General features: G+C 39.4%; 1 protein-coding gene across 3 annotated transcripts in view; it reads left to right on the forward strand.

Annotated features, from left to right (window-relative positions):
* CPQ (carboxypeptidase Q) overlaps positions 1 to 20023 on the forward strand; it is a 438744-nt gene that overhangs the window by 113963 nt on the left and 304758 nt on the right. For all 3 annotated transcript variants that reach the window (XM_067017081.1, XM_067017082.1, XM_059043627.2), the window contains exon 3: positions 18123 to 18330. In XM_067017081.1, coding sequence (XP_066873182.1) covers positions 18123 to 18330 — 208 coding nt within the window. The remainder of the gene's footprint in view (positions 1 to 18122; positions 18331 to 20023) is intronic.

Genomic DNA, 20023 nt, shown 5'->3' on the forward strand with positions numbered 1-20023 from the left:
CTAGAGAAAGCCCACACGCAGCAACGAAGACCCAATGTAGCCAATAAATAAATAAATAAATAAAATTTAAAAAAAATAATAAAATATCTGACAGCCAGTGTGGCCTGGCTCTATCAGACAGATGCCATATACATCTGGTAAGGTTGTCTCTGACACTCACCAGCTGAATATCAACCAGGACTATTTTACAGAGCAGCTAGCTGTAAGGGTAAAATAGGTCATCCATGTGAACGTACTTTGAAAACTACAAGTAATAAATCTGTGCTATTAATGCAGAATACATGCGTTGGGCAGGACATTTGAGAAGTGCTTTGGGCTGTTTAACCAAAAGATTCTTTAATGAGAATAAATAATTATTGACCCCCCATTTCACTTATTTAAAAAGCAGTTTCCTATAAAGTTAAACATATGCTTATTATACAACACAGCAAATCCATTCCTAGGCATTTACCCAAGAGAAATGAAAACATATGCCCACACAAAGGTTTGTCTGTGAATATTCATCTTAGTAGTATCCATAACAGGTAAAAACTTGCAGTGGCTCACGTGTTCATCACTGGGTGAACTGAATAAACACACAGTGGTGCATCCTTACAGTGGAGCAATACAAAGGGAGGATGATGAGTGGACAGCACAACACAGACGAATCACAAAAGCTTTATGCTAAGCGAAAGAAGACAACACAAAACATTACATACCCTATGATTCCATTTATATAAAATCCTATAAAAGACAAAAGCTTAGTGACAGAAAGATCAATGGTGGCCAGGGGCCAAAGATGGGAGAAGGAATGGGAGGCACGAGGAACTTTCTATAGTGATGAAAATAATCTATATCTTAATTGTGGTGGTGGTTACATAATTATATATTTGTTAAAACACATTGAATTATATACTGAAAATTGTCCCATTTTGTTGTATGTAAATTATACCTCAGCAAAAAAGTTGATTAAAAATTGAAGTAGTTAAAAAGTTTGCTCATGAAAAAATAGAAAATGTAGTGTTGAAAGAGAAAGGAGGAACATTCTATTACCAATCAAAATATATCCCCTTTATCGTTTATATATTTCCATTTCAGCCTTTCAGTAATACATTTTCTAGCCTCATCTCTTGTGTTGAGCATTAGTCTCTAGTAATACCAAACTTGCTGTGAAGCCTTCCATACACAAGGTATTGTTTCTCTCTTCTGCTATCATTTGCTTATGCTGAACACTTGGCTGGAATAGTAAGACTATTTTAAGACTCTGTAAGACTTTCCTCTTGTGTCCTCCCCTGGGGCTCTGACTTCCGCTCTCCCTCACCCGTCTAACTCCTATTTACTCTTGAAGATTCGTTTGGAATTCACCTTCTTCAGCAGGCTTTCCTTGATTTTTCATTACCTCTAAATATCGGGACCCCTTGGGGTATCGCCGTCTAACGTTAGCTTTGTCATAACACTTGCCAGATTACACTATAATTAGCTCTTTATGGACTTGACTTCCCCAAAACATGGTACTCTTTTAGAGACTGGGTACCATATCTTAGATGCTTTTACCCGCAGGGCCCAGCATGTTGCTGATGGTCGGTAAACGAGAGTGAATGAATGAATGGAAGTATGTTAGGGAAGTGTGGTCAGGCAGTGTGAGACTGTGAAGAGATCGGAAAAGAAGAAAGATCTAGTTCAAACCCAATCTCTCAGTGGTTAGAAGAACTTTGGATAAGTTGTTTAATGTATCAGCCTTAGCTTTCTGATACAGAAAATGAGGGAAATAGTCCTATCTCCTGAGTAGGATTGCTAAGAGACGTGAATAAGAGGATGTATGTGAAAGTACTCTACAGAGTGACACAGTTTGCACACATGAGTTATTTTATTTCATTGGAAGGGCATCATATCTCAGCTCTGGGATATAGTGATGCAAAACCAAATCGAATAGGTAAAGTCTGTTCACCTTCAATGGTTGAAGATTGGGCTCACTCAGCATCACATTGATTTGTTTACCCAACTCCTTGTGGCATTAGTTAGAACTTCCTTTGCTTGTGAGAGACATCTATAGTCTTGTCAAATCTGTAAAATTTTTGAAGACAGGGCTCTTGTCTTATTTATCTTTGGGTCCTCTACAATGCTTAATAGAAAGCAGCGCACCCTGTGTCTTCAAGTCCATTCTCTACAACTGCATTTTTATTCCTGTCCTGCCACTAGGTTCATGAGAACCTTTTTTTTTTTTTAAGATTCCATATATATGTGTTAGCATATGGTATTTCTTTTTCTCTTTCTGACTTCACTCTGTATGATGGACTCTAGGTCCATCCACCTCACTACAAATAAATCAATTTCGTTTCTTTTTATGGCTGAGTAATATTCCATTGTATATATGTGCCACATCCTCTTTATCCATTCGTCTATCGATGGACACTTAGGTTGATTCCATGTCCTGGCTATTGTAAATAGTGCTGCAGTGAACAATGTGGTACATGTCTCTTTTTGAATTTTGGTTTTCTCAGGGTATATGTCCAGTAGAGGGATTGCTGGGTCATATGGTAGTTCTATTCTTAGTTTTTAAAGGAACCTCCATACTGTTCTCCATAGTGGCTGTATTACTCTATGTTCCCACCAACAGTGCAAGAGGGTTCCCTTTTCTCCACACCCAGCATTTATTGTTTGTAGATATTTTGATGATGGCCATTTTGACCAGTGTGAGGTGATACCTCATTGTGGTTTGGACTTGCATTTCTGTAATGATTACTGATATTGAGCATCCTTTGATGTGTTTGTTGGCAATCTGTATATCTGCTTTGGAGAAATGTCTATTTAGGTCTTTGCCCATTTTTGGGTTTGGTTGTTTGCATTTTTGATGTGGACCTGCATGAGCTGCTTGTATATTTTGGAGATTAATCCTTGGTCAGTTGCTTCATTTGCAAATATTTTTTCCTGTTCTGAGGGTTGTCTTTTCATCTTGCTTATGGTTTCCTTTGCTGTGCAAAAGCTTTTAAGTTTCATTAGGTCCCATTTGTTTATTTTTGTTTTTATTTCCATTTCTCTATGAGGTGAGTCAAAAAGAGTCTTGCTGTGATTTATGTCATAGTGTTCTGCCTATGTTTTCCTCTAAGAGTTTTATAGTGTCTTGTGTTACATTTAGGTCTTTAATCCATTTTGAGTTTATTTTTGTGTATGGTGTTAGAAGTGTTCTGATTTCATTCTTTTACATGTAGCTGTCCAGTTTTCCCAGCACCACTTATTGAAGAGGCTGTCTTTTCTCCACTGTATATTCTTGCCTCCTTTGTCAAAGATAGGGTGACCATATGTGTGTGGGCTTATCTCTAGGCTTTCTATACTGTTCCATTGATCTATATTTCTGTTTTTGTGCCATTATCATACTGTCTTGATTACTGTAGCTTTGTAATATAGTCTGAAGTCCAGGAGCCTGATTCCTCCAGCTCTGTTTTTCTTTCTCAAGATTGCTTTGGCTATTCGGGGTCTTTTGTGTTTCCATACAAATTGTGAAATTTTTTGTTCTAGTTCTGTGAAAAATGCCATTGGTAGTTTGATAGGGATTGCATTGAATCTGTAGATTGCTTTGGGTAGTAGAGTCATTTTCACAATGTTGGTTCTTCCAATCCAAGAACATGGTATATCTCTCCATCTGTTTGTATCGTCTTTAATCTCTTCCATGACTTTTCTGCATACAGGTCTTTTGTCTCCTTAGGTAGTTTTATTCTAAGGTATTTTATTCTTTCTGTTGCATAGGTAAATGGGAGTGTTTCCTTAATTTCTCTTTCAGATTTTTTGGCGTTAGTGTATAGGAATGCCAGAGATTTCTGAGCATTAATTTTATATCCTGCTACTTTACCAAATTCATTGATTAGCTTTAGTAGTTTTCTGGTACCATCTTTAGGATTCTCTATGTATAGTGTCATGTCATCTACAAACAGTGACAGTTCTACTTTTTCTTTTCTGATTTGGATTCCTTTTTTTTTCTCTTGCTTCTCTGATTGCCATGGCTAAAACTTCCAAAACTATGTTGAATAGTAGTGGTGAGAGTGGGCAACCTTGTCTGGTTCCTGATCTCAGAGGAAATGGATTCAGTTTTCACCATTGAGAATGATGTTGGCTGTGGGTTTGTCATATATGACCTTTATTATGTTGAGGTAGGTTCCCTCTATGCCCACTTTCTGGAGAGTTTTTGTCATAAATGGGGGTTGAATTTTGTCAAAAGCTTTTTCTGCATGTATTGAGATGATCATTTGGTTTTTAATCTTTAATTTGCTAATATGGTGTATCACATTGATTGATTTGTGTATATTGAAAAATCCTTGCATTCCTGGGATAAACCCCACTTGCTTATGTTGTATGATCCTTTACTGTGCTGTTGGATTCTTTTGCTAGTATTTTGTTGGGGATTTTTGCATCTATGTTCATCAGTGATATTGGCCTGTAGTTTTCTTTTTTGTGACATCTTTAGTTTTGGTTCAGGGTGATGGTGGCCTCGTAGAATGAGTTTGGGAGTGTTCCTTCCTCTGCTATATTTTGGAAGAGTTTGAGAAGGATAGGTGTTATCTCTTCTCTAAATGTTTGATAGAATTCTCCTGTGAAGCCATCCAGTCCTGGGCTTTTTTTGTTGGAGATTTTTAATCACAATCTCAATATCAGTGCTTGTGATTGGTCTGTTTATGTTTTCTATTTGTTCCTAATTCAGTCTCGGAAGGTTGTGCTCTCTAAGAATGTGTCCATTTCTTCCAGGTTGTCCATTTTATTGGCATAGAGTTGCTTGTAGTAATCTCTCATGATCCTTTGTATTTCTGTAGTGTCAGTTGTTACTTCCTCTTTTTCATTTCTAATTCTGTTGATTTGTCTTCTCCCTTTTTTTTCTTGATAAGTCTGGCTAATAGTTTATCAATTTTGTTTATCTTCTCAAAGAACCAGCTCTTAGTTTTATTGATCTTTTCTATCATTTCCTTCTTTTTCATTTATTTCTGATCTGATCTTTATGATTTCTTTCTTTCTGCTAACTTTGAGGTTTTTTTGTTCTTCTTCCTCTAGTTGCTTTAGGTGTAAGGTTAGGTTGTTTTTTTGAGATTTTTCTTGTTCATTGAGGTAGGATTGTATTGCTAAAAACTTCTGTTTTAGAACTGCTTTGGCTGCATCCCATAGGTTTTGAGTCATCCTGTTTTCATTGTCATTTGTTTCTATTTTTTGATTTCCTTTTTGATTTCTTCATTGATCTCTTGGTTATTTAGTAGTGTATTGTTTAGCCTCCATGTGTTTGTATTTTTTACAGTTTTTTTTCCTGCAAATGGTATCTAGTCTCATAGCATTGTGGTTGGAAAAGATACTTGATATGAATTCAGTTTTTAAAAATTTACTGAGGCTTGATTTGTGACCCAAGATATGATCTATCCTGGAGAATGTTCCATGAGCACTTGAGAAAAATGTGAATTATGTTGTTTTCAGATGGAATGTCCTATAAATATCAGTTAAGTCCCTCATGTCTATCATGTCATTTAAAGCTTGTGTTTCCTTATTTATTTTCATTTTGGATGGTCTGTCCATTGGTAAAAGTGGGGTGTAAAAGTCCCCTAGTAGTTAGTGTTAGTAATGTTAGTGTCAATTTCCAGTTTTATGGCTGTTAGCATTTGCCTTATGTATTGAGATGCTCCTATGTTGGGTGCATAAATATTTACAATTGTTATATCTTCCTCTTGGATTGATCCCTTGATCATTATGTAGTGTCCTTCTTTGTCTCTTGTAAGAGTCTTTATTTTAAAGTCTATTTTGTCTGATATGAGAATTGCTCCTGCAACTTTCTTTTGATTTTCATTTGCATGGAATATGTTTTTCCATCCTCTCACTTTCAGTCTGTATGTGTCCCTAGGTCTGAAGTGGGTCTCTTGTAGACAGCATATATACGGGTCTTGTTTTGGTATCCATTCATCCAGTCTATGTGTTTTGGTTGGAGCATTTAATCCATTTACATTTAAGGTAATTATCGATATGTATGTTCCTATTATGATTTTTTAAATTGTTTTGGGTTTGTTATTGTAGTTCTTTTTCTCTTCTTGTGTTTCCTGCCTAGAGAAGTTCCTTTAGTAAAGCTGATTTGGTGGTGCTGAATTCTCTTAACTTTTGTTTGTAAATGTTTTAATTTCTCTGTCAAATCTGAATGAGATCCTTGCTGTGTAGAGTAATTTTGGTTGTAGATTTTACCCTTTCATCACTTTAAATATGCCCTGCCGCTCCCTTCTGGTGCAGAGTTTCTGCTGAAGGATCGGCTGATAATTTATGGGTATTCCCTTGTATGTCATTTGTTGCTTTTCCCTTGCTGCTTTTAATATTTTTTCTTTATATTTAATTTTTGCTAGTTTGCCTAATACTTGTCCTGGTGTGTTTCTCCTTGGATTTATCCTATATGGAATTCTTTACACTTCCTGGACTTGGATGACTATTTCCTTTCCCATGTTAGGGAAGTTTTCAACTATAATCACTTCAAATATTTTCTCAGACCCTTTCTTTTTCTCTTCTTCTTCTGGGACCCCTGTATTTCGAATGTTGGTGGGCTGAATGTTATCCCAGAGACTGTCCTTAATTCTTTTATTCTTTTTTCTTTAATCTGCCCTGTGGCAGTTATTTCCAGTATTTTATCTTCCAGGTCACTTATCCGTTCTTTTGCCTCAGTTATTCTGCTATTGATTCCTTCCAGAGAATTTTTCATTTCATTTATTGTGTTGTTCATCATTGTTTGTTTGCTCTTTAGTTCTTCTAGGTCCTTGTTAAATGTTTCATGTGTTTACTCCATTTTATTTCCAAGATTTTGGATCATCTTTATTATCATTACTCTGAATTCTTTTTCAGGTAGACTGCCTCTTTCCTCTTCATTTGTTTGGTCTAGTGGGTTTTTACCTTGCTCCTTCATCTGTTGTGTGTTTCTCTGTCTTCTCGTTTTGCTTAACTTACTGTGTTTGGGGTCTCCTTTTCATAGGGTGCAGGTTTGTAGTTCCTGTTGTTTTTGGTGTCTGCCCCCAGTGGATGAGGTTGTTTCAGTGGCTTGTGTAGGCTTCATGGTGGAGGGGACTGGTGCCTGTATTCTGGTGTGTGGGACTGGATCTTGTCTTTCTGGTGGCCAGGGCCATATCTCGTGGTGTGTTTTGGCATGTCTGTGAACTTAGTATGATTTTAGGCAGCCTCTCTGCTAATGGGTGGGGCTGTGTTCCTGTTTTGCTAGTTGTTTAGTATGGGGTGTCCAGTATTGGAGCTTGAGTGGAGCTGGGTCTTAGTGTTGAGATGGACATCTCTGGGAGAGCTCTAGCTGATTGATATTACATTGGGCTAGGAGATCTCATGGTCTAACGTCCTAAACTCGGCTGTGCCACCTCAGAGGCTCAGGCCTCATACCTGGCTGAGCACCAAAACCCTGTCAGCCACACAGCTGAGAAGAAAAGTGAGGAAAAATAGGAAGAAAAAATAAAATAAAATAAATAATGAAAAAGTAATAAAGTAAAAAAAATTTTTTTTAAAGAGAGAGCAACAAAATCAATAAACAAATCCACCAGTGATAACAAGTACTAAAAACTAAACTAAAAATAACATAAAAATAAGAAACAAATCAGTCACAGACAGCAAACCACAGGTCTATAGTTGCTCCCAAAGTCTACTATCTCAATTTTGGGAACATTCGTTGTCTATTCAGGTATTCACAGATGCAGGGTTCATCAAGTCGATTGTGGGGATTCAATCTGCTTCTCCTGAGGCTGCATGGAGAGATTTCCCCTTCTCTTCTTTGTTGGCACAGCTCCTGGGGCTCAGCTTTGGGTTGGCCCCGCCTCTGCGTGTAGGTTGCTCTCAGGCCTCTGTTCCCCGCCCATACAGGAGCGGCTGATTAGGGCTCTGTTGGTCTCTCAGGCCATGAGGAGGGAGGGGTACAGCAGTCATAATTGGAATGCAGGGAGAGCCTGCAGCGCCAGAGGCTGGCGTGACATTGGAAGAGTCTGAGGTGTGCTGTGAGTTCTCCCGGGGAAGTTGTCCCTGGATCTCGGGACCCTGGCAGTGGTGGGCTGCACAGGCTCCCAGGGGGAGGGTGGTGTGTGGGTCATGACCTGTGCTTGCGCACTGGATTCTTGGTGGCAGGAGCAGCAGTGTTAGCATTTCATGCCCATCTCTGGGGTCTGAGCTGATAGCCGTGGCTCATGCCTGTCTCTGGAGCTTGCTTAGACAGTGCTCTGCCTTCTGTGGGCACACAGGGAAGGAATCCCCTCTCCTCATGCACCCCAAAACAATGATCCCTTGCCTCTTAGGCAGGTCCAGACTTTTTCCCGGCTAGCTGTGGTGCACTAGCCCCCTTCAGGCTGTGTAGGTTAGCTAACTGAGCTGCCAAGACTGTATTTTAATGATCTCTAGGGTTTATCTCCTATTTTAAATGCTTTGTCATTTAGTCTGCATGTGTTAAATCACTGACTCTTGCTAAATTCTTCTTCAGATTTGTTTGTTTTCTACTGTTTGGTGTTAATCACTTGATCGCTTTGATGTGTGATAGGAAGAAGACAGTAGTTATGTAATTTTCACTGAACAGTCTTCCCTAAGTTATTAAATATATTTATTCTATATCTTATCTGTCATCAGCTGCAGATTGTGAAATGCCCCGATAGAAACTTTGAATGCAGGGCTCCTGCATTACTCAGCTCTTCCTCAGTAATGCAGGGATAACATACAACCCCCAATCTCTATGGCTTGCAACCACTAAGATTTATGTCATGTATATGTATATATATACACACATATATATGTATATATATCCATATATATGTCATATATATCCATATACATATATATCCATATATGTATATATATGACATATATGTGTGTGTGTATATATATACATACATATATATATGTATAAAGTTGGTAGTGTCTTTGTTTCTGCCTCAGTTATCTCTTTCACTGCAGGATCCAGGCTGAAGGAGAAACCCCCATCTGGAACATGCCATTCTTGTGGCTGAAACATAAAGGGCTCTTAGCAACAGTCAAAACGTGCAAATGGCGCTTAAAGTTCCTGCTCAGCTGTGACCACACGCACTGGTCATTCACATTCCATTGGCCGGAGTGAATGTCATGGACAAGCCCAGTGTCACTGTGTTCCAAGAGACCCTGCAGTTTACACGGCAGTTGATGGGCATGTGTCCTTCTTTTATAGAGAAAGGGTAGAGAAAATAGTAGAATATAACATAGATGTAAGTTTAGGTAGGGCCAATGGCATCTTTTTCTACAGTGGCCCGTTCTTCTGATGCTGCTCAAAAAGAGTCCCTTCCCTGCTTCTCTCACCTTCTGTACCCTTTGCTGCCAGAGTAGACCCATGAAACCTACTCAGCTTCTCTGCACAGCCTGATGTGGGGTCTGCCTAAGTTATTGCTTTAGTCAAAACTGACAAGAAGTCATACAGCCTCTGGAGCTGTCTGACCTGATAAAGACTGGCTCTGCTCTGAGCCAAGAGGCTCCATATTTGCTGAAGTCAGAGCCACTATTTTGGTTTTATTCCTGGTAATTGCGTGAAATGGAATTTCAAATAAATCATGTATTTATTGCTTATACTTATTCTGTATGTGTCCAGAACCCTTGCATACCTACTCTTGTCTTATAATGCTTTATAACACACAGAGAAATTTTTACCTCTGTCATCTCATACAATGCTCCCATGAATCCTGGTGGTATCAAGGTCATTGTGATTCCCATGTTATAGGCTGGGGAAAGTTAAGCAACTTATTTAGGATCAAAGACTAGTGAGCTTTATAGCCAGGACATAATGATGGACACGTTTTGTTACTGATAAAGAAAATACCCCGTTTTAAGTATATCTTGAAGAATGCATAATGTAATAATATATAAATACTTTTGTTTGTAAAAATGTTTGAGAGTAAGATGCTTGTTTTACCAATAGGGTTCACCTTATTCAGACAGAGAAAGACAAATATCATATGATACTGCTTATATGTGGAAGCTAAAAAAAGGGTACAAATGAACTTATCTACAAAACAGAAATAGAGTTACAGATGCAGAAAACCAACTTATCATTACCAGGGGGTATGGCGAGGGAGGGATAAATTGGGAGATTGGGTTTGACATATACACACTACTATATATAAACGAAGACCTACTGTATAGCACAGGGAACTCTACTCAATACTCTGTAATGACCTATGTGGGAAAAGAATCTAAAAAAGAGTGGTTGTATAACTGATTCACTTTGCTGTACACCTGCAATGAGCACAACAGTGTAAATCAGCTTTTATTTATTTAATTTATATCCAATAAAAATTTTAAAAAAATAAATTTAAAAATTGTCCTCTTTTGAATGATCTGATCACTAAATTTCGGTTTACGTACAACTTTCCCCAGGAAAACAATCACGATACAGATTGGGCAGTATGGTTAGTGGAATGCAAAACTCCACGAAATCAGTTTCCCCATCAAAGTAAATGGTGTCCCTTCCATACTGTCGCTCAAAGTGGTTCACTATTCTTTGTCTCTACTGCCCTGCCTTACTCCAAGCCACTGTCACCTCCCAGCCAGAATGTGGCAGTAGCCCCCTAAATAGCCCTCCTCCAAGCCCACCTCCTTTGTTTACCTCTTCCAAGCCTCCTTCCATCACACTAAGCCTAGTGATATTTTCTAAATGTAAATCTGCATGTGCCTGACTTCTCTGTCCCCACCCAAATTCCTCAGTACAGCTACAGGGCTCCCATGTGATATCACCTACATACCACCAGACTCCTCTCATGCCATTCTCGCCGTCACTCTCTGCTTACTGTAATCTCAGTGCTCTCCTCCCTCCCGCCTCTCCCCAGCCTCCCTGCCAATGTCCCCTAGCCCGTTAACACTCATTTCTGGATCTCACCTTCTCAGCAAAGCTGGCGAGGCCTCCTGGGCCATGGTAACGAGTCCTGTTTCAGTCTACAGAAACTCACCTCTGTATCCCCACTATCACTAAGGCCTGTAAATTTTACTCCTTAAATACCGCTGGAAGCTGACTGAGGTACACAGTACCTTAGGGCTGCTCACTTTATCAGATATATTAGATGACAGTGGTTTTTGCAAAAGCCCTCGCTCACCCACACCAATCCCTGTTACAAGGAAATATCCACTGTTTGGGGAGAAAGCAACCACTTCAAACATGTTTCAAACAAACCATGTTTCAGAGCAACTGTGTTTCAAACACAATACACCTCATTTTTAGACTATGAATGCTCCCTTTGATAATTGCTAAAATTAATCAAGGTACCTGAAAGTGTGACTGCCTTTCCTGCTGTGGAAGCAGTTTGGATTCTAAGTGATCAAATCGCTAAGGATTGGTCTGTTCCCTGTGCTTGTGGCTGCTGGATGTTGCTGAACTGGACCTCTGGACAACTTGAGTGGCCTACATTACATGTTGACTCAAACATAATGGTCCTAGGGTAGGCACCTCTCCAGCAAATGACAAAGTGTGTAAATTCTGTATTTTAGAGCTCAAGGTAGACAAGCTGCCTTGCTTGTGGCTCGTCCTCAAGTGTTAGTATGGAAAGACGGCTTTGTGGCATGCTGCTTCGCTGGGCACACGGCTGCCTTTCTAGAGATGATGATAATTTATTGTGTCCATGGATTGTGACGAAGTCAGGTCTGGGCTCGCTTGCAAGGTGGATGGACCAGGTTTGATTTGAGCCCACTTTCAGGAACCAGTTTGGAGAGGGTGGGTCACAGTCGTTTGCAACTGTGCTTTGCCTCTTGCTCTTCTAACTTTGACTCAACTAATAGCTGAGTTTATTCATCTTTTCCTGAAAATTATTTTAAGGAGACTGTTTTTGCTTGCCTTCTTGGAATTCAAAGAATGATAGGGGTCCATAAATGTCTTGGTTAAAACTAGAAGATTTTAGAATGTCCCACTGTCTGTTTTGGGGCCTGGCAGGAAGTCTCCTATTCACTGTAAAGGAATAGATGTTTCATCTGTTTTTGTCTTCCCTTCTTTGTGCTTTACCTGGGAATGCCCTTTTCTTTATTATCAGGCTATTAAAATCTTTTAAGGCCCACTTAAAGTTTTACCTTATTGGAAACTTTCTAGATTCCCCTCAGTCAGAAATGATACTGATTTATGTTATTTTGTGTGTGTGTGTGTGTGAAATTTTACTTTGTACTTTCATTGAGCACTTGTGACATTCTGTGCTCTCTTTAAAGTTATTGCTCACCTATTTTTCTTCCCCAGATTATACAGTTTTTGAGGATAGGAGTGGAACTGATCAAATTCATATCATCCCCAGTACTCAGCACAAAGCCCACCCAGTAGGAGGGCTGTACATTTGTTGAATGACTTCGAATCTTTAAAGCTAGTTCTTCCATGAAAAGGGTGTTGCACAATCATAATACATTCCATAAACAAGTGGACACCCAGAAAGTACTGTTCTGAGGTTATTTTATCTGCCTTGCCACGAATTTGCAATTTCCTTACTGCTTCAGGCCAAAACACTGAATTTCTGAGAACGACTCTTACCCTTTCTCCATAACTGAATTCAGGGAAACCAGCCATTGCATTGGACCTAGTTATCTTGTATGGTGCATTTGGCAAAAGACTACGTGGTAAGAGTAAGACACTAGGCTTCCTTCTGGGTGGGGCTGGAGTAACTCCTGCTTGGGGTGAAGTCTTCGGAAATCAGAATCAATTTCCTAAGACTTAGCACGTTGAACTGAGCCCCAGAGACATGTTTTTCTGTCTATAGTCTTTTAATAGTAGAAAACATTGTAAAATTCTCACTTCATTATCTTCCTATTCTTAACTGTTCTTGGGAGAAATCAGGTCAGAAGAGACTGAGATTAGAGTCTGTGTATCAAATTCTCCATAGAGTAAATATCTGAGTCAACACCACAGCAGTCAGCATCTGTTGCACAGGGTAAGTCGTTTAAAGAAAATAAATTGGTCAATTTTGAAAATTAGGTGTGGCGAATAGAGGGGAACCTGAGAACTTTTCTACTATTTTTGTGATATAATCAGCTGTAGCCAAGAGAGTCACTTTATAATATGAATATTTATAGCTTCAGTCTTACATTTTCTTCAGAATGAACTGTCATAATCCTTTTCATTACTCTAAAATCTGATGACTCTTGTCTTAGAGTGAAGCATCCCTTCCAAACTCCCCTATGAGTAGATTGGGACCTAGTGTGATAACAGCGTTCTGATTTATGAGCAAGACCGTGAGTAGACTGAGAAAAAATAACTGAAAATTTAGGCAGGCTTTTGTATACTTATTTATGTTTCTTCTTATTCCTCTTAAAGTGAAAATCCTGAGCTCTTGGTTTTTTGTTTTTTTTTTTTGAGCTTTTCTTTAGATATATTTTACATCTGTGAAAGAAGATAGCAATGCAGTTAATAGGAGTGTGATCCTTGGGTTCAGACGACCAACTCTCAGTTTCAGCACCTCATAGTTGTGTAAACTTATTTCTATGCACTTCAGTGTCTTCCTAATAACTACTTTGCAGAGTTGCTATGAACACAAGTATAAACATTAGATATTCAAATATGGCTATTCTTATTATTATCAATTATGCTGACCTACAGAAATATCCAAGTTCCTTGGAAGTATCCGTTTTGGGGAAGTGAGTAGGGATGGGGTATTATTATACTTTTATTTTTGGTTTCTTTTTATTCATTCAGTATATGCATGTGTACATGTGTGTATTCGTGCCTATAAGTGTGTGTGAGTGAATTTCACATATTACATCTCGGGCACCACTTCAGGCACTTTGATAACATTAATGAATAAAACAGACAAGAATTTTCACCCCCCATGGAGCTTACATTACTGTAGTGGATGCAGCTGGAAGCTGATAATTGATATTGAAAAATTCAGCCAGAAAAGAGGGATGGGGATTGGGAGTGGGTTATAATTATTAATAAGGAGGTCGGGGCATCTGATACTGGTTTTGTGTTCTTTGAGGTTTTCATGTACTAGCTTTTGGAAGGGGGGCATTGGAAAAAGGAGATGAGAGGACAGAAAAGAATAGGAGCCTGCTGACTTGTAGGAGAGCAGAAGCGTTTCCTTTGTGTAAAATGTGTCAAAACACAAACTAAGGGCTTCCCTGGTGGCGCAGTGGTTGAGAGTCCGCCTGCCGATGCAGGGGACGTGGGTTCGTGCCCCGGTCCGGGAAGATCCCACATGCCGTGGAGTGGCTGGGCCCGTGAGCCATGGCCGCTGAGCCTGCGCTCCGCAACGGGAGAGGCCACAACAGTGAGAGGCCCGCGTACCGCAAAAAAAACAAAACAAAACAAAAAACAACCCCCCCCCCACAAACTAATATGGAAGAGTGAAGTTTTCCAGATGGCCTGGTTTTATTTTATTCAAATTTGAGCAAAAATCTTCCTTAAGTATTTTGTACACACCCTGCCTTCCCAAACAATGGGTACTGAATATAGTCCACCTGGTCTGTGACTACCACTTCTGTTACCGAACTGTTGTGAAGCAAGTCCCTCAGGGCCAGCAGAGATGCTTTTGGCTACTTGCCTACATAATGGCTGAACCTGCAGTGATTGTGAGTTCTCCATAGCAGCCACTATGTACATATGGCTATTTAAATTTAAATATAAATTAATTAAAATAAACCACATTAAAAATTCAGTTTCTGAGTCACATTAGTCACATTTCAGGTGTTCAATAGCCACATGTGTCTAATGGCTACTGTGTTAGCCCAGATACAGAACACTTCCGACATTGCAAAGAAGTCTGTAAGTATGTATTTGTTATGTTTCACGTTCCTGTCTCTGACATTGTTTTTTGTGGTACTGCTATCAGCTTCTAAACCTATCTCTTCTTTTCGATTTGTTGTCTCTTATAGTTCATAGGTTTAAGCACTAGATTTAGAATTTTATATAAAGTAAGGGTAACTAGGCGCTAAGAGCTTAATTTTTTTTTTTTTTTGGCGGTACGTGGGCCTCTCACCGTTGTGGCCTCTCCGCAGGCTCCGGACGCACAGGCTCAGCGGCCATGGCTCACGGGCCCAGCCGCTCCACCGCATGTGGGCTCTTCCCGGACCGGGGCACGAACCCGTGTCCCCCCCCACCGCTGCATCGGCAGGCAGACTCTCAACCACTGCGCCACCAGGGAAGCCCCAGAAGAGCTTTCTTATGTTGTTTCAGTATCTGAGTGTTCATATTTGGAATTTATATTTCTGTTCTGACTGCCCCAGGACCTGTTTTGCTTGGTTATTCTGGGGCAGCAGTGCTCTGGGTGATCAGAGAGTCAGACTGCCTGAGTTATTGTGGGAGAAGCACTATCAAACTTTAAAGGTAAATTGCACTTTTATGGAAATGCTTTAGACCCAGTCAATGGTCCCTTGTTTGGAGCAGTGCCATTTAAGTAAAGTTTATTGACTGACTTCCTACACATGTACCAAGCACTAGGCTAGGCCCAGGAGATACAAACAAAAGTGAACATGGCCCCAAACCCTGAGGAGTTCACAGTTTAGGTGCTAGAGAGGGTCATAAATAAACCGTTTCACTGTCTAGTGCCCAGGTATGAACTCTCCTCTGAAAGTCCAGAGGAGAGTGGTACATGAACCAGCCTTCCTGGAGGTGGAGGGAGGGGGATGAGACAAGAGGCTAGAGGCCTTGGGAAGGCTCCCTAAAGTAATGATTCTTTCCTTTTTTCCATCTATTTCTTTTATTTTTTAATTGGAATAGTTTCAGGTATACAGCAAAGTGAATCAGTTATACATCTGTATATATTCATTCTTTTTTAGATTCTTTTCCCATATAGGTTATTACAGAACATGGAGTAGAGTCGGAGGGAGTGATTCTTAAATGGCATCCTGAGGGATAAAATAGGTGTTAGTCACATGACAAAGTTAGGAGAATGGGGTCAACAAGACATGATGTACCATAGCATATGAACAAAGATGCTGAGAAGTGGACTGGCGTGGTGCAAGTGGGAACTTTCAAGTTTAGTATTGATCGAATTTAACATAAAAGGGAACCTGTGTCTACAGAGATAGATAGGCTTTGATTGGTATGTTGAAGTTATGGGTAGTCAGCAGACGGGACAGGGGGCAAGGGGGATGGTGACATCGGCTCATCTGACTTTTCAGCAGTTCACCTTGTTCACCCTGGCAGCTCTGTGGCAGTTAAATTTGAGGGAGTTGGGCTGGAGGCTGGGACGCTGGTGGTGGTGGGTGGAGGAGGAGGAATTCATAGCAGTCCAACAGAGAGATAACCAGGGCCTGATGTGAGAGGGTGTTAATGTGGTAGAGCAGAGGACCTGCTTTCAATCAACACTTAAGGGGTAAGATTATCAGTATTTGAGGACGGATGAGATCTGGAGGATGAAGGAGACAGAGGAATCGGAGATGACGCTAAGCTTTCAGGAAAACAGATTAATTTGAACACTTCTTCCAAGTTCATGGTGATAGGTTTTGACCTATAGCTGCTACTAGTGTTTTGCATTGGCATCTGGTGTCTAGGTTAGGTTTTGGCTCTTTAGAATTCCATCACTCACATTTGTTAAAAGAACTTGAACCACAAACTATAGTGAAGCTCTATCCTTGTATGACTTTAATTTTGCAGTGGCCTATGAAAATTTATAGAAATTTGGCTTCATTTCTAGTGGCTCCAATCCAGATGCCAAAATTACCCTATTGCTGGGACACCCCTTGGGTGGACCATTGAATCTGTTATTCATTAGGAGCAGCTGAAAACCATCAACAAAATTCCTGTGCTATGCCAACAATAACACCAGTCAAATTTCAAGGTAACTCCAGGTTTCAGAAAGTTATGAATCTCAAAATCTGTCTAGCTGAACCCTTATTTGTATTTTTACACATATTTATCATGTGAAAAAGCTAGTGGCATCCTTACTTTTCATAATTGTACATTGCTTTCTTTAGATTATAAATTAAATTCTGAGTTCCGAATGTTGGTGGAGACATGCTTATGGATCTGTAGTCAATCACATTAAAGTGGAAGTACAAATTCAGTCCGGATGGTGGAAGTTGGAGAGGAGCCAGCTCAAAGGGTCCATTATGATGGGGTCCATATTGAAAGCAAGAATTCTCTCATATCTGCAGTGCATTTTAAAAGGATTTTCCAAGTAACAGTTACTATTTTAATGATGTGTGTTAAGCTTCCAGAAGAACCCAGTTCTCTAGTTTGCAAAATTAAAGAAGTATGCCAAATCTATGTTGATACTTGGATTTTACTGACATATTTCACGACTGCATGGCTAAAGCCATAAAACAGTAGGTGCCTAACACTTTATTTTAGATCGTTATATTTAGCTACTGCATCTGGCCTTTGTTGCTAAATATTTTTTTCTTGTCACACTAACTACTCCATCAAATTGAATCTTCAGTGGTCTGGCAGTTTTTGAATGACTTCTTGCAAGCTGTGAAATCCTGTTCCCTAATCAGGAAGATCTGGGCAAGTCTTGTGGTATGAGGAAATATGCCACATCTTTCTAAGTGAGACAACAGGATTATAAGACAATTATACAACATCTTCAGAATTTTTATCTGAAGGATAGTGATATGTTTGGTGATGAACAAGTACTATAAAGCGAGAGGCATGGGAAGTTTCCACATTCTTTAAAAGGGTTTGGTACAAGGAAGAAAAGAAAACAAGCTGACTTTTTGTGGCTCTTGAGAAAGGTTACATTAACCATTTGTTAAAAGTTGGATTTATGAAGATCATTGGCTTCTAAGAACATTCTTTATAAACTGCCATCCTTTGTGTGATGTCAATGAAGGTTGTTTAGCAACATATCAAAATAGTTTTATGAAAAGATAAATATGTGTTTCATTAATCCCAAGGGGAGCTCTCTAAAATGCATTTTAAAAAATAAATAATTAGTGTCATTCTGTGGGAAAGAGGCAAAAAAAGACATCTTTTCAAGCAATTTGTGATTTAATAGCAGCTAGTCAAGTGAGTTGAAAAACCTTATGAGTTGTATATTTTTTGAATGCCTTTTCTCTTTCTTGGGAAACTGGCTAACCCCCAGAATCTTTCTCCCATGGCAAATGGCTCTGAAACTTTGATCTTTGCAAACCAGTTTGCCAGATGTAGTGGATAGAACACGTGTGACCTTCTGTGTGCCAGTTCACCCTGGCTGATCGGAAACCATATGTTAACCTTGTATGACTTTTATTTGTAGGCATTACAGCAGAAGTTCTGGTGGTGACCTCTTTCGATGAACTGCAGAGAAGGGCCCCAGAAGCAAGAGGGAAGATTGTCGTTTACAATCAACCTTATACCAACTACTCGAGGGCAGTACAATACCGCGTCCAGGGGGCGGTGGAAGCTGCCAAAGTGGGGGCTTTGGCATCCCTCATTCGATCGGTGGCTTCCTTCTCCATCTACAGGTTGGTCATTATGTTCATTTGAAATGCTTTCAAAAACCAGGGTTTTTCCATCAAAGAGAAGCCCTTTTGAAATAAAAACAAACCAGTCAAAAGAAAATACTGATTGTTCATGGAACTTTTCCCCCATTCTACATTTGTTCATTTGTTTGCAGTATCTTTTTCGGCCTTTTCAGGATTCCAAGCAGCATTTGTGCATTCCTTTACAAAGCTTTCCACATCCACGATGATCCCATAACATTCTATATATAACCAGTGTATTTTATATATTTTCATTGGAGGGAGAATTGAATTCGCGTCTGCATTTCATCAAAGATTCCTAAAGACTTCAGAGGCAGCCAGGCTTTTTTCCATTGTTGCTAGAGAAGTGAAATACAAATAAAGCAGGTTACATGATAGGGCCATGTATGGTGTAGTGGAAAGAGTGGAGGCAGCAGAGGACCTTGGATGTAGACCTGCTTCTGCTTCTGAAGAACCGTGAGGCCTTGGGAATGTTCTTTTTTTTAAATTGAAGTATAGTTGATTTACAATATTATATTAGTTTCAGGTGTACAGCAAAATGATTCAGTATTTTTGCAGATTACACTCCATTATAAATTATTTCAAGATAATGGCTGTAATTCCCTGTGCTATACAATATATTCTTGTTCCATATTTATTTTATACATAGTAGTTTGTATCTGTCAATCTCATACCACCTTGGGAATGTTCTGAAAACTCTTTGAGCCTCAGCATTCTTCTCTATTAATTGGTGATATTAACAATAATACATTTACAAAATTATTTTAAGATTGAATGAGGTAAACTTATGAAAGATACTTGATATTTATAAAGGTCTATTTTGAGGGCAGCGTAAGTTTTGTCTTTTTCTTCGTATTTCTGATTGAGGTAATTGCAACATGCAAAGATCCTCAGTTGTAGGAGAAAATTCGGCATTGCAGTGGATAAAAAGTCCAAAAATTGACCTGCAGACATTCGGCCTAGTTTAATAGCTACATATCAAGGATAAAATATTTGAGAAACATGGATAAAAGAAGCACCATTTTAGTGTTATTGCCTGGTCTCTCTAAGATTAAAAAAATGTAAAAATAATTGCAAATAGGGTTTATTTGAGTCTCAAGACTAGATCTTTAATATCTTTTGTAAAGGAGGCATTCTTTATTCTGCACAATTGCTCTTTGGAGCTGGAGTCACAGCTGCTTGACCTTAAATAATTAGCACCCTATGCCCTTAAAAATAACTGAGGACACATCAGCAACTAGGAAACCCAGTCAGAGGAGTTGTCCAAGAAGGCAAAGGAAAGGGACATTTTTCTTTTATGAGGATAAGGTATCATCCCAGGGGAGGAAGATGGGGCATGCTAAAACCTCTTGTTAGAAGTTTTATGAGAGAAAACCTAGTTACACTGATGTCACCGTGCTAAAAATAATGCTCTTTGTAGAGTCTTTAAAGTTTTGGTGATTAGTGAGATAATGATTGGACCATATTCTTTTGTATGGTTACTCTTCCCAGGAGGGAAGTCCTGAAATGGCTAGCGTACTTCCCAGAATACCTCAGTCACCCCTCAGAATAACACAGTCAGCAACTTGTGGCCGTTCACCATGATTTCACTGGTCCTGCGATCTAAATTGTGGAGCTACTCTGTTGCTTTGTGAAACTGGGTGAATGCCAGAAATATTTATTTAACAACTACTAC

This window comes from Kogia breviceps, chromosome 17 (assembly GCF_026419965.1).
Source record: "Kogia breviceps isolate mKogBre1 chromosome 17, mKogBre1 haplotype 1, whole genome shotgun sequence".
Taxonomy (NCBI): Eukaryota; Metazoa; Chordata; class Mammalia; order Artiodactyla; family Physeteridae; genus Kogia; species Kogia breviceps.